The sequence below is a fragment of the Brachycentrus maculatus genome, unplaced genomic scaffold, assembly GCF_059751285.1.
Source record: "Brachycentrus maculatus isolate JH-2025_06_01 unplaced genomic scaffold, ASM5975128v1 h1tg000047l, whole genome shotgun sequence".
Taxonomy (NCBI): Eukaryota; Metazoa; Arthropoda; class Insecta; order Trichoptera; family Brachycentridae; genus Brachycentrus; species Brachycentrus maculatus.
The window spans coordinates 44805-59464 of NW_028280801.1; the positions used below are offsets into that span (position 1 = coordinate 44805).

Consider the following 14660-nt stretch of genomic DNA (forward strand, 5'->3'; position numbering starts at 1 on the left):
AATTGACAATTATTGATTTATGACGTTCTTGAAAGGAGTGAGCGATATTATGTTTAATGCGAATTGTGAGCCTACTTACATGAGCTCAGGTGATAAAAATTTGGAGCAATTGTTGATAAGGCCGCTCTCACCGTTGATCGTCCTCAGGCGTTCTCTTTGTTATTTAATAGCAGTCAAAGTCAAAAATTCCAATCCGCACGCTCTTCGCGCAACATAGCGTCTCGCTCGTATAGCTTTTAGCTATACGCTAGGTGTGTTATCTTCACAAAACAACACTTTTTCGTAAGTAGAAAGTCGCGCGAATATTTTACAAAATTGCTTGGTTAGGGCTAGCGCCTTGCATGCGGAGCATGAGCGTCTGAAGGTTAATATACAACTGTAAACTGTACAAGAGGAATGTTCACAAATCAGTCTATCTTGGCTTAGGCACAGTTAACTAACTTACTAACAGTTGTTGTGGACTAATTTCTTATTATGTAGCAAGAATATCCGAACATTATTACTCAAAATGCCTTTTGTTATTATGTGTGATGCTATAGGCAGAGGGAGGTCTCCAAAGCGCTTGTATCAAACAGTTTGTCAGGTTGGTAACCTTTCCCTGAATGAATAGATTCATCTTCAAATGATACCTAAAGCAAAACAATTATTTTAGCTCCATAACATTAAAATATACATAATATGATAAATATTTATATGTATATGGTACATATTTATACTTTTATTGGAAGAAAATGTTATTAATAATATTATTTCTTTGACTATGCTGCATTATCAGTTGGATTACTTAAATCTGGTGAGTATGTGTACATATTTTTATAAATAAAAGATACATATTGATTGTCTTCATAGTGTAGTGGTCAGCATTTTGGGCTGCTGCGCTGGAGGTCCCGAGTCATTTAAATTTCGCCTAAAAAACAAACTGAAATCTAAAATAATAAAAATATTCAATAGCATCGTAGTTGTTATATTGAATTATGTATTTGATCATCATTAAAATATAGATTTTTTTTAAAGAACATTATCAAGAAAAAATGCATCTCAGATAATTCGCTTTCCGCCCTTTTTTCATTTTTTATGGGATAACCCGCAAAGCACCTACTTTAAGAGGCTCGTCTACAGGTAGTATAGTAAGGATGGGGAAGATAAATGTGAAAAATACATCACAAACATCCATATCAGTTGAAAATAAATTGTTCTTGAATTCACTTGCGACGCCAATTTCGCAGTCCAGCATCTACCCAACTACGCCACGGTGCTCAATCTGATCTTAGCAAATTGAAACTCTGCTGTATTCCAATGATACCAAAGTTTATTTATTTTATTTTATTTATTTATGTATATAGCATAAGAAAACAATAAAGGACAATGCGTTTATATTAAGTAATACACAAAAATATTGATATATAGTTCAGTATGTAGCTGTTATGCTTTCTTTGAGTGTTTTATGCAGCAATTCTTTCAACTGATTAATTGTATTAGGTCTTTAGTAAACCAAGTTGGATACTCTTTGTTGTAGGATGTGAAAGTTGGGACATGAGAATTTATTATTTCATTGAATATGGAATGGAGTTTATCTATTGGTTGTTCAATATTAACGTCACAAAGTAATGACCAATCAATATTTGTTAAATGGAGATTTATAGCATTAAAACCCCCTTTTTTTAAATTAAGAGAGATTTTTATGTTTAGTATTTGGGATATACGTTATTTGACAATGGTGTTGACCACATTCAGGCCACTCCGCTGGGAGGAAGGAGGGTTTCGGAGGCAGGGATGGGTGGCGTTGGAGAGCGGCCCCAATCTGCCGCCGGAGCGCCCCCCGGACGTCACTCTCCAGACAGCTTGGCCGACCTACCCTCTAACCACACTCAGCTCCACCATCTTGTCAAAGGTAACTACATTGCCAGATTCATTTCTTATTTAAGAATGAGATTATCATCTTGTCTGCCTCCATAGTGTAGTAGTCAGTGCATTTGGCTACCATGCTGGAAATGCTGAGTTTGATTCCCAGAGAGTCAAAATAAGTGATTTTTCACTTAAATATTGGTTTTATATCACCCTGGGCCGGTACCTGAAGTGCCGGACTGATCACTATTCTTGCATGTAATTAAATGAGCTGGCATGGTATTTGAAAGAGAAAGATGTAACAGAATGATGCAAGATGCATGATTATCCTACATAATGAATGCTTGGAACAAGTGCAAGAATTTTTATATCTAGGAAGCATGTTCTCAAGGGCTAGAAAAGTGGATAAAGATATTGAGAGAAGGGTGAATGCAGGGAATAGAATAAATGGTGTTTTATATAGTGATTCCAAATAAAAATATGTCCATGGAAACCAAACTCGCGGTTCACATTTACATATTCCTATCTCATTACCTACTTCTTATACAAAATACAAATCTTGATAACAGCCCTGTATGGAAATTAAACACTTGAATATACCACTTTATCGAGTTTTATTTTTATTTACGACTAGTTTCGAAAATGACAGCTGTTTTCATCTTCTGGTACAAATTAAAGTTTCAATTTGTACCAGAAGATGAAAACAACTGTCGTTTTCGAAACTAGTCATAAATAAAAATAAAACTCGATAAAGTAGTATTCAAGTGGTTAATTTTAATAAAATAATCATGTCATTCCACAAAGTTAATGCCGAATCAATAAATAATAGCCCTGTATGGGTTAAATCCATTATTTGTGTTAGCACATGCAAAATGTTGTTAAATGTAGTTGTGTTTTATTTTGTGGTATTGCTTTCAGGCCGTCCCCGAAGAGCAAAGACGCGTGCACCCAGTCGACCCGTCCCAGAATTACACTCACATCGCACAGCCGACGGTCAGTTGGGTGTTTCTATCCACATAGGGTAAATAGGGGTATTGTTGACAACCCTCCCCAAGTGTCGACCCTACTGTCTTTATATGTGAATACTATCAGTATCCCATCATACAGTAGAATGTTTCAGCTCGTTTTAAATTAGAATTTATTTTGAATTTTCTAGACAGATTTTCTGTTATTTTTTCCCGACTGCGTATTTGATACATTTTTCAGTTTAATATCACAATTTTTACTTTATATATACTTGTCAATGTTAACACGTTGACTGCCAACTACGAGATAATTTCTAGATTGCGTTCTTTGCTAGGACGCCGACTATGAGTTACCTCGTACTGTGTTTACTTGCCATATTCACGCAGCTATGATGAAATGCTATATCAGTGCTAATGTGGATAGATGGCTTCTGGGAAAACAACAAAAAATCAATGCTGGCCTACATGAACAGAAAATTGATTATTAAATAAACTGAATATGTATATAATTATGTACTCTAATTAGAGTTTTTAATAATATAATATGATGAAATCATCCAAATATTTATACACAAAAATAATTAAAATACAATGAATGATTTAATTGCAATTTGCTTTTGATTGAATCTATCTGCATACATAGTGTGACAATAACAAGGTTCTTTCTATATTTTGTTTGACTATTGTCATTTCATATTACAGGTGTGGAGGTGTTTTGGCGCGCCGGGCACTCCCCTCCGACCTCCCCCCGCTCCACACCCTCTTCTCCAACCTCTCCACCTTCTGCCTCCGCCTCTGCATCTTTGACACTGCACAATGATGACACCATGTGAGAATATTATATATTATTTCAATATGTGCTTAACACAGGTCGGCTGTCCAAACTTAAAACACAGTAAGGAACTTTTTTTTTGCAGTATGTACGTTTTTTTGCATTTTTGGACTAAGTAGAATCTACTTAGTCCAAAAATGCTAAAAACATACTACAAAAAATGTCTTTTACTGTGTTTTAAGTTTGGACAGCCATTGATTTGCTTTCTGATTTGTATCACTCAAATGGTAATTTCTTCACCAAAATTGATAACTCTTGAATGGATGAAGCATCATGCATAGTTAGATATAAAATATTAGCTAGTTATAAACAAGTTTAAAACTAAATTTATGATAAAAAAGTTTTAAACTGGTTTATTTGACCTATAAAAAATAAATTTAAAAATATTTTTCAGGTATAGCCTCACGTCTGGAGAGAGTACACCAGTAGCAATGGATGATCGCTCGGGTAATTTATCTAAAATATTATCAAAATTTTCTGATTGATTGATTTTCTGATTTCACTTTGTTTTAAAATACTATAGCAGTAATAAATATATGAAAATGTTGGAAACAAACACAGCTATACTAATTATTAAATTTTTTGTCTTTAACTCTTACCAGTCCAATTGAATCATTCAACATCAATTTTTTTCCTCATAGGTCCCATGTCGAATGTTATTTGTAATTTTTTTCATCATTAGTATTATTTAGTTAAAATTTAAGCTCACATTTTTTCACTCGTATCTATTACAACAGTATGTGGAGCCGAAGACAAATGAATTTTTTCCTATTGGAATGTAACTGTTTGCCTGGATTTTTAAAATTTTTTTGGGGGACCGGAAAGGGTTAGCTGAAAAGTTAATAACCATTGAGCTCAATATACCTAACTGGAGTGTTGTAATGGGTGATTTTTTAAAAGCTATTGGATTTTTAAAAAAAATAAAAAAACATATAAATATCAGTAAAATGCATAAAATCTTTATTTGAATTGATAGTACGGTCTATATAATTTAATGTTTGAAGATTATTTCATTCAAATGTTGACCGTGGCTGCGCCTGAAATGGTCCATCCCCTTAGTCCAATTTTGGCATACATTTTCCAACATTTCGGCCGGTATCTCACGAATAAATGCTTGTTATCTTCCAATGCGTCAATCGAAGCGGGCTTGTTAGTATAGACATGAGCCTTAACATAGCCCCACAAAAAAAATGTGTTGCTGGTTTAATGTCCAACAATGTAAATTTGGTGCGAAATTTAGTCACAATAGCCCGAATAGCCGCTTCAGTGGGTCGATTAAACTGACCATAAAATGGAAGAAGCGCGCGATGAATTTTCTTAACAGAGCACGCATTTTGATAATAAAATTCAATGATTTGCAAGCTTTGTTCGTTTGTAAGACGATTCATGGTTAAATTATAGACCAAAATGAATATGTTTGACATGGACACAAAACACGAAACATTCGTGAGCTGTCAAAATCAGTGTTGCCAAAAACGAAATAGTTATAAAATCACCCTTTATTTGTTACCAATGCCCCTCATATATCGCTCACTCCTTTCAAGAATGTCATAAATCAAAAAACTTGATTTTTCAGAACGTTTTTAAAGTTTAAAAATATAATACAATGTATTAAAAATAAATATCAAGCCACTTATTGAACTTTTTACTGTGCAACAGATCATTTTAGGTAAAACCTGAAGGTTTTTTCCCCATTTGAAAAATATTTAGTATATTTAAAAAAATAATTAAACAATACCTTTTCTTCAAAATGTATAAACAACACTTTCTGCCCTGTAGCGGGTAAATATGAAGTTAAAAATATGCCGCTTTTGCTGGGATACAGTACATTTTCTAAGCATTCCGAAAACATGCACAACTGAAAATTGTCGATTTTTGATTTTATGACGTTCTTGAAAGGAGTGAGCAATATGCCAATATCTAAGAAATATGTTTGTGACCGCTGTTCAGAAGCTGACACCGGTCGCGCTCGCTCCGCCGAGAGTCCACTGCCTAGTAACTGCATTCCTACAACCAACAATGTGTCTCTCGCTACCACTCCCCATGGTCAGTATTACAGAAAACTTTTTATAATAAAAATAATATGTATATAATAATAAATGCAGTCAAAATGCGATCCCTCTGACGAATGTGTGGCAAAACGATGTTTGATAGATGTTCAAACAACGAAATAAGGAAAGAATGCAAGGCTGAGATAAGCATTATCGATAAAATTAAGAAAGTTGTGTTGAGAGATGGTTTGGACATGTGGAACGTGTGAGTGAGGTAAGAACGGTTAAACAAATTTATGAGGCGAATGTAGTTGGAAAAAGAAGCAGAGGAAGATCGAGGAAAACTTGGCACAATCAGGTATGTCAAATACTTGAAAGCGGCCGGGTCAGGAGTCGTAATAATCGTCGGGTATGTATGAGGAGATGCATGAATGTAGAAGAGGCGAAGAATGTTTGCAAAGACAGAGTGGTATGGCATTCGATTCTCTCTGCCTACCCCTGCGGAGAAGCGGCGTGATGGTTAGTTAGTGAGTTAAGTACAAAAATGTTCTATTATATTAATACCAAAAAGATCCCACAAAGGCATGGCCTGTGTGCGGGCAACAACATAAACATTGTAAATTTTGTAATCCACTTCAATTCAACTTTGAAATTTAATTATTGAATTTAATTTGTGCATTCCAATTTACGATTTTCAATGTTCCATATTATTCTTTGAAAATATTGATTTCAATCAATTATTTCGTATTTTTCTGCCTTTTTTTAGTTCACCCAGAAGAAAAAATATAATTAATAAATCCTTCTTTGGTTTTTGTTTCTGTCAAAATTTACAAAGTCGATCGTTCTTGCCGATTGTAGACTGCAGCAACAAGATGCCCGTGAAAAAGGGCTTATAAATCTGTTTATATATATTTTTTTATTGTTTAAAATTATTCATGAAATACACATAAAACCATACCTCAAAATACAATAACTTCATTACTTTGTTTCCTTTCTAAAAAATAAAATACAAACAGTTTTACAACATGTTAATTCAGGACACCCCCTTAATCTTAAACAATTATCAGTAGATCATAAGATACTGGTTATTATCAATAAACCTGCCAACACGCTACTTATTGCAAAAAAGTAATAACTAAAGAAAACTAATAGTATATAATAAATATTGTCCGGTTTTTTTCTATGAAATATTTAATAAATGGTATGTAATAATATTTTGATATTTAAAGATTTTACAAAACCTTTTTTTTCTTTTTTTTAACATACATTTTTTTTCAGGTGAAGAAACATCTCCCATAGCTAACCATCGAGTCAAGGATGGATCGCCTTGCACAACTGGTTTGTATTTATTTGTTTTAAAAAAATCACACTCTACCAATAAAATATATGAATAATGGTATGTTACGCGTGCAAAATGATCACTTCAATCAGCCTGTAAGCCCTGTAAATACCCAGACTTCCATATTCTTCTTCATTTTTGTTGAGATGTCAAAAAATGTAATTTGGGTTTGCAAAATGAATGAAAAAACACATAAGTTCATCTATTGTGTCCATATTGAAAAATAATCCTTTCAATATACTTTTTTTAAAATCACAAATAATCATTTAATCACATATGTTCAAGAAAAGACATATGATTTTAAAATGAGTGTTGATTTTCAGAAGGGGTAGAAGACTGCGTTGGAGGTAGTATTGTGGGGATTTCTCCGGCTGCTTTAACTGGTAGGTTTATCCCTCGATTTGATTTTTATATGTACCACTAATTTTGAATTGACATGACTGAAATTAAATAAACCATAATGATAGTAAACTTGAATTAATAAAAGTGTATGTTATGATCTTGGATGGATAGAATGTTAGCATACAAGTTCATATTATGTCTTTCTTGTGTATTTTACTGTAAACGCATTTTATAAACTATTATGATTCATTAAAATTAAATTGGTTCATAAATATTTCAGGATCAATGCGGAAAGAGGCTCCTTTGGCAGTTGGTAAGTGATTATTTACTTTTCCCAAAGTTTATAAAACGCCCATTTTATTTTTTTATTGACAAGTGTTTTCATTTTGTTTAGTTTAAATTTTTTTAGTTTTATATCGTTTTTCTACAAATTGTTATATGATATATGTATAATGTAGATTCATCAAATGAACATTTCCGTATTACCGTTACAGAGGAGCCAGCTTGAGTGTGGCGTGCGCTAGAACTCCAAGTTCAGAACTGAATTACTTCCATTAAAACTACACTAATATTGGAAGGAAGGAATGCCACTGGTTAGGAACGAATACAGCTCTGCGAACGTAATTTTATAATACAATTTTAAATATTTCTACGAATTTCAATTTAACAAAAGAAGTACATCGTAGTTTTCCTAAATATGATAATGTTACACATTCTGCAATATGTGTGCAATGGTAAGGGTTCTAATGTGTACGTTTTTGTTACCAAAATTCTCTTTGAATGTATTTAATTTTAAAATCTTTGACTGAAATTTGTATGTCCTTTTTACATTGGCTAATATTGTATAAATATTTTGTGCTAATAGGATACTAAATGAGTTGCCAAATTGTGTGCATTTTATACAATCAAACACACTTGTCCTTTTGTATCCATTTGTGTGAAAAATTCGCCACACTTTCTCGTCTTTTTACTGTCTTAGCTTCCTGTTCAAGTTATACATAACTAACTGATTGTTTTTAATTCTGACTTTATTTAATTTCTAAGTTAAAGTAAGGAATGATACTATCCTGTAATACTAGTTTTATTAGTCGGGACGAATAAGTTAATCGGAGTCTTTCTAATTATTTACAGCAAAGCTATGTGTTTACCAGTAAACATTTGTTTATAAGCCCTGTTTAGCAACACATTCCTAAACATTTGTGTTTGGTGACATGTTTTTGTACTTCTGAGTGGCAATACGCCAAAACATTTTGCTGACGCTTGTGCCTCATATATAAGTTGATAGAAACGAAGTTCATGCATATTGTGGGATGCGGCAAATAGGCTGTACAAGGACAAATTTAAAAAAATTATGCATGGGGCGATATTGCTAGAGTTAAAACCGCAGAGGAAAGAAGTGGTAGCAAAAATACATTTACTGCGATTTATTTTTTCTTATTAAAAACCCAAATTGAGAAAAATAAATGCTGCACAGAGCATCACTACCTCCTCGGTGACATTCTCACAGCAATTGTAGTGAAACTATGTTTCTGTTATCTTCTTGTAGTCTTTTTTCGGAACTCGACAATTAGTCGGAACAAATGTTTACTAGCGAATACATAGCCTAACAATATTTATAATAAATGATAGGAAGAGGGAAAGCAATTATGCGGTAATGGTAACTGCGGTGCAGACTAATACGTCTGAATATGTTGATTTGGAGTCAATTAGGTACTTTTATAACTGTATTGTGATAATGATTTTTCTTAGTAGTGTATGAAGTTAATAAATTTTGGACATAATTATTAGTTTTACAAGAAAACATAGTTTTATGAAATGCCAACATTTTGCCAGTAACATTTGTTTCATATTTTTAAGATTATTAATTACTATGCCAATATATATGTATACATATACATTTATACCAAGATTCATAAAAATTTACATACGCATAGAAAAAGATACAGACACTTTAGATGATATTGAATTGTTTTAAGAAAAACACTGAATTTTAACAGCAATTTTTTTACTAATAATGTATCTTCCATATTTATTATTTAATTTAAACTTTCTTTAACTCTTGACATTATTAACTCTTAACTGCTCAGAAAAAAGTTCTCAATTTAAAAAAATTAATATCTTGTTAAAATATATGTCGATCGGGCAAATCTATCACTCGGCTGTTTTCTCAAATACTAATAATAATAATAATAATAAAACCCTTATCCGCACCCCAATGGTGCATAGGGCACTGCGTAATACAAACGCAGTGTTATTTTGATCGTTTACACATGAAGGAAAGGTGATCAGCCCTCCGCTTCAGGAACCAGTCCAGGGTGATATTGAATAAATAGTACTTACAGTGAAAAAATCACTTATATTTATTTTACCCTCCCCTGGGAATCGAACCCGGGACCTCCAGAACGGTAGCCGAGCGTGCTGACCATTACACTACGGAGGCGAACAAATAACATACAAATATATGCTATTACATTATTAGTTCTGTCATATTTTTAGGGTTCATTTAATTGAATTGTGCGGGCAGTTGGGAGTTAATTTAACAACCTATTCCCGACAGTGAGTTTTGCAAGTACAGTATTTGCAAATATCTTGTCTATTTTGGTTGAATAATGTTACACACAATCAGTTAGTCACAAAACTAGTTTTAGTGACCCGGGGGGTCAATGTCGCTGTAATATTATTGGCTCGATAAACCGTAGATTATATTTTCCACCCGACTACATATTACAACACTCGAGTAACAGTGGTTGATAACTTGTTTTCACATTTTTCGTTTTGTGTCATTATTTCGTAATATTTTATTATTTTACTTTTTGGACTTAAATGTACTACATATGTAGTAAGGCTGATGAAGAAATAAAAGTAAAATCTACGCTTTATCCCGCCAAATGTTTGGGAGCGCTGATGCCTTCTTCCACTTGTATGACAGTGAATTGATTTTACCAAAGATATTGGCTAGTTATTTACATTTTAAGTAGTGACATAGTTTTATATTTAACAAAATTAGAAATAAATTAAGCTGGAAAATAAAACCTTCTCTGAGGAAGTTATGCAATGATCGTCCAGTCGCCTTCCGTGATGTATTTTGTATTTAGATAAATTTTGCAAAATGTATGTTGATAAAACTCATTGTCTAAATGGGAATAAGATAGATTAATTTCTTGCTCAACTAATCTAAAACATTTATAAAAATAATTATGTAAAACTGTATAGTAGTACATATCGCTCACTCCTTTCAAGAACGTCATAAATCAAAAAACGTGATTTTTCAGGAGAACGTTTTTAAAGTTTAAAAATAAAATACAATTTATTGAAAATAAAGATCAAGCCACTTATTGAACTTTTTACTGTGCAACAGATCTTTTTAGGTTAAACCTGAAGATTTTTTCTCCACTTGAAAAATAAGTAGTTTATTTGAAAAAATAATTAAACAATACCTTTTCTTCAAAATGCAAAAACAACACTTTCTGCCCTGTAGCGGGTAAATATTATGTTAAAAATATGCCTCTTTTGCTGGGATATAGAATATTTTATGGGCATTTCGAAAACATGCACAACTGAAAATTGACAATTTTTGATTTATGACGTTCTTGAAAGGAGTGAGCGATATATAACCAAAATACATTTTTGTTATTTTTCATTTTAATATTAATTTATGAATAATGATACATACACATGTAAATCGTCCACAATGCGCCATCGACGCTAATGCTTTATATTTTTATTTAAATAATATTTATTTTGGTTAGTTAATCAACTTTATACATTGTTTTTTCCTAATTTTATTGATACTTTATACAATATATACACTAACACTCAAAGTTGTGATAATTTTTTAATCAATTGTGTACATTAACATGAAATTACCGACATTGTACCTCTAGTTTTAGACTATGGCATGTAAAAAAATCTGCAGTTTTGAGTGAAAGATAACACATGTTTCTTTTATGTAGTAAAAATCCACAAAAAATATTATGGGCCTTAATTTCAAAGGAAACTAGATTTGGAAAGACGGGAAAAATAACATTTGAATGCAGAATGCTCTGTATAGAAAAAAAGTGTATTATTTGGTTTCAAAAATCCCGTATAACTCTTTTTTGTAAAAGAAAAACATTTTTGTGTGAAAATATTAACATTAAAAAAAACTTACAAAAAGCTACAAAATGCAACTAAAAACATTCAAATTATCTATAAAGTAACATCAATAAGGCCCAATTTTTTTTTTGTTCTACAATTTTTATACATTTATTATTTTCTTCCAATTGAAAATACATTAGTGACTATATTACATTCTCTGAAAAAATATTTCATTGTTTTTTAAATTTTATTTCTGAGCATTATTATAAAATTAGTATAACTGAGCTTAGGATTGAGCCCAACAATTGAAACTTCATCTTTATTTGTATCATAATGCTATTTTTTGTCTTGTAGTAGTTTGAAATTGGAGGTGCCATATAAGAATATAAAAACAGCAATAAATACTTTACAAAAATAACATTCAGGCATAACGAATGCAGTGCACATTCCACAGTAAGTTTTTTCAAAAGATTCGTATTTATTTTAATGGTAGCTCTTTAACCAGAATTTATTGCATAAATGTATATAAAAATATGTAATGAATAATAGAAGTCATAAAAATATTCCATAATTTTTTGATCGATTGTTGTAAAGTTATCATCACACAATTTACATGCATAATTAATTAACCATATAGGTTTATCATGTAAAAATATATTATTCGCATAATTTATATATATGTAAACCATCTATAAGTGAAATTCTCTGTACATCACAATTTGGCGTGAATCATGACGCGATATCAACAAAATAATATGAATTTTATATCATCTCAAAAATCTTTGAATATTGTAGTTTAAAATTTGATTTAAGAAGTTACTATTTGATTAATGCGGCCTTTCTTTGCAAGTAACATGTTTAGTCTTCCATTCTAGACTGGACCCGAGTGAGATACTAAAGTAAAAATGCTCAATTTGACTGAATTTATACACAAACGAACCCATCAAAAAAAATAATTAAATACCGAGTTTAAAATCCTATGATTTTTTCGATCTCTTTCATATTTAAAAAAAAACCCAGTCCAATCATCATTTTTGAATTTGAAAAACGGTTTGTAAAAAAACCCATATACAAGTAGAATGGATTCAGTCATATCTATTGTGGAATCGAAATTTTATTATAAAATATTACTTTAATAAACATTGGTAATAATGAAATAAATTTCAATTTTATTCTTAAACTTCATTTACATGAAATTTGGATCAATGTTGATATTTTATTTTTACATGACATAATTTCAATACTTCAATTAGCGCCTTGAAGATATTCACTGATTACATGCGCTATCTTGTCAAGTATGATTGACAGATAGCATAATTAATAGCCTGGAAATATGTTATCATTATCTGAATAACCTTAAAATCCAAGAAATTTACTTATCACCTGAGGTCAAGTTGAATGTGGCTATTTAGTAGAGCAGCTTTAAAACGATGTTGACTCAGGTTGATTCCACCACATGTAATCAGTTCGCGATTCACTAACAGTTTTAATGATGAATGAGATTTATTTAATTAACATCAAGCACCCAAAAGCGTTGATTGTTACGTACTTCTGACAGTCAAAAGCTTAAGTCAAGTTTGTCCGAACTTACCTAGTAATCTTCCATCGTGTCATTATTCTTGCCTAATTGTGAAAAGTACAAGCATTTTAATAATTACAATCCTTACTTTATGTTAAATACATTGTTGCTATTCCCTATTTTTATTTTATAATAGCCCCGCATGCCGCTTACATAATAATTATGCGCAATGGATTACATCAATTATTTTATAGTGCGATCAAAGACAAACTCTGGTGCTTGGTTTTTTTTTTATACCAGTATAAAACCATATTTCTTATACTAAGAAAACCTTAAATAGTACATTTAATACAAAATTTACAAAGCATGATTAGAAATAGATCAATGAAATTCAATAAGTAAGATTTTAAAATAAAACTTTTATATCAACTGTAATAAATACATTCCTATTATATTGAATTTACTTTTGTCCAGTTGTATAAAAAATTGAATCGAGCGTGTTAAAATTTAGACCTTATTTAAAAAAAATCGAAGATGTGGACTGGATTGCCAACACACTAGTCAGAACTATTGTGGCTTATGTACTAGAAGACTATTCAATAAATTATTCATAAACTAATTAATATGTCTTTTATTTAAAAATAAATTTTCTGTTTCTTGCAAAATTTTGAGTTTGCTTCATTTTTATAAGGAAATATGTTTTGACTTTAAGTTGTTTTTGTAATGAATATGCTATGGGCGGTTGTGCACTACACGGAATTTTACTGTCCGGCACTTCAGTTAGCATGACAAAACGATGATTGACTTGTGCTTTTGTCCATCTTTCTTCGGATCAGTGCTCTTGATCGGTGCGTGAACACGTTGCGCGTAAATTCGATCACGCTAAACTGTCGTAGTCGCTTTTATTTTTCAAAACCGGACTGCCGGACGGTAAAATTCCGTGTAGTGCACAAGCTGCCTCTTTTTTTTACCTTTTAATTGCCACATTGTGGTTAACTAGCTGACATCGAGCGTTTTCGACGACATCTCTTGAAATAATTAACATTTCATTAATTGATCCATTTTTAATTCACGTTTTACTCAGTAAATATCAGTATTTCTAAAAAACTATTGACACGTGTTTCAATGCATTCTGCATCATTTTCAAACAACCTACGATGTTTAAACATGATGCAGAATGCATCGCAACACATGTCATAATAATTTTTAAGAAATAGTGGTATTAACAATGGATAATTGTGACATACATACTAGGTTCGCTAAAAGAAATGCAGGGTGGTTATATCAATTATATATATATATATATATATATATATATATATATATATATATATATATATATATATATATATATATATATATATATATATATGGTTTTTGAAAGAGATGAATGTAGATCTGAGTGTGAAATATTGGTAAATGGGGAGATTTTGGAACAGGTAGATGATTTCATATATTTGGGTAGTATGTTTTCTAGGGATGGAAAGATTGATAAAGACATAGAAAGGAGAGTGAATGCTGGGAACAGAGTGAATGGTGCACTAAAATCAGTTTTAGCAAATAAAAATCTATCAGCGGAAGCTAAACTGGCAGTACACAAAGGAGTTCTGGTTCCAACCCTTATGTATGGAAGCGAAGCATGGAGTTGGCAAAAGAAGGATGAAAGCAGACTGAATGCAGTCGAAATGCGATCCCTCAGACGAATGTGTGGCAAAACGATGTTTGATAGATGTTCGAATGATGAAATAAG

The 14660-nt window shown here is 31.6% G+C and overlaps 1 protein-coding gene across 2 annotated transcripts in view; it reads left to right on the forward strand.

Moving 5' to 3' along the window:
* The window catches only part of LRR (capping protein regulator and myosin 1 linker 1 leucine rich repeat protein), a 30360-nt gene extending 20043 nt beyond the window's left edge, over nt 1-10317 (forward strand). For both annotated transcript variants that reach the window (XM_088277594.1, XM_088277595.1), the window contains 9 exons: nt 1735-1891; nt 2764-2838; nt 3513-3639; nt 4037-4089; nt 5593-5688; nt 6912-6971; nt 7296-7355; nt 7595-7627; nt 7809-10317. In XM_088277594.1, coding sequence (XP_088133720.1) covers nt 1735-1891; nt 2764-2838; nt 3513-3639; nt 4037-4089; nt 5593-5688; nt 6912-6971; nt 7296-7355; nt 7595-7627; nt 7809-7822 — 675 coding nt within the window. In that variant the 3' untranslated portion in view covers nt 7823-10317. The remainder of the gene's footprint in view (nt 1-1734; nt 1892-2763; nt 2839-3512; nt 3640-4036; nt 4090-5592; nt 5689-6911; nt 6972-7295; nt 7356-7594; nt 7628-7808) is intronic.
* Nucleotides 10318-14660: the final 4343 nt, after the last annotated feature.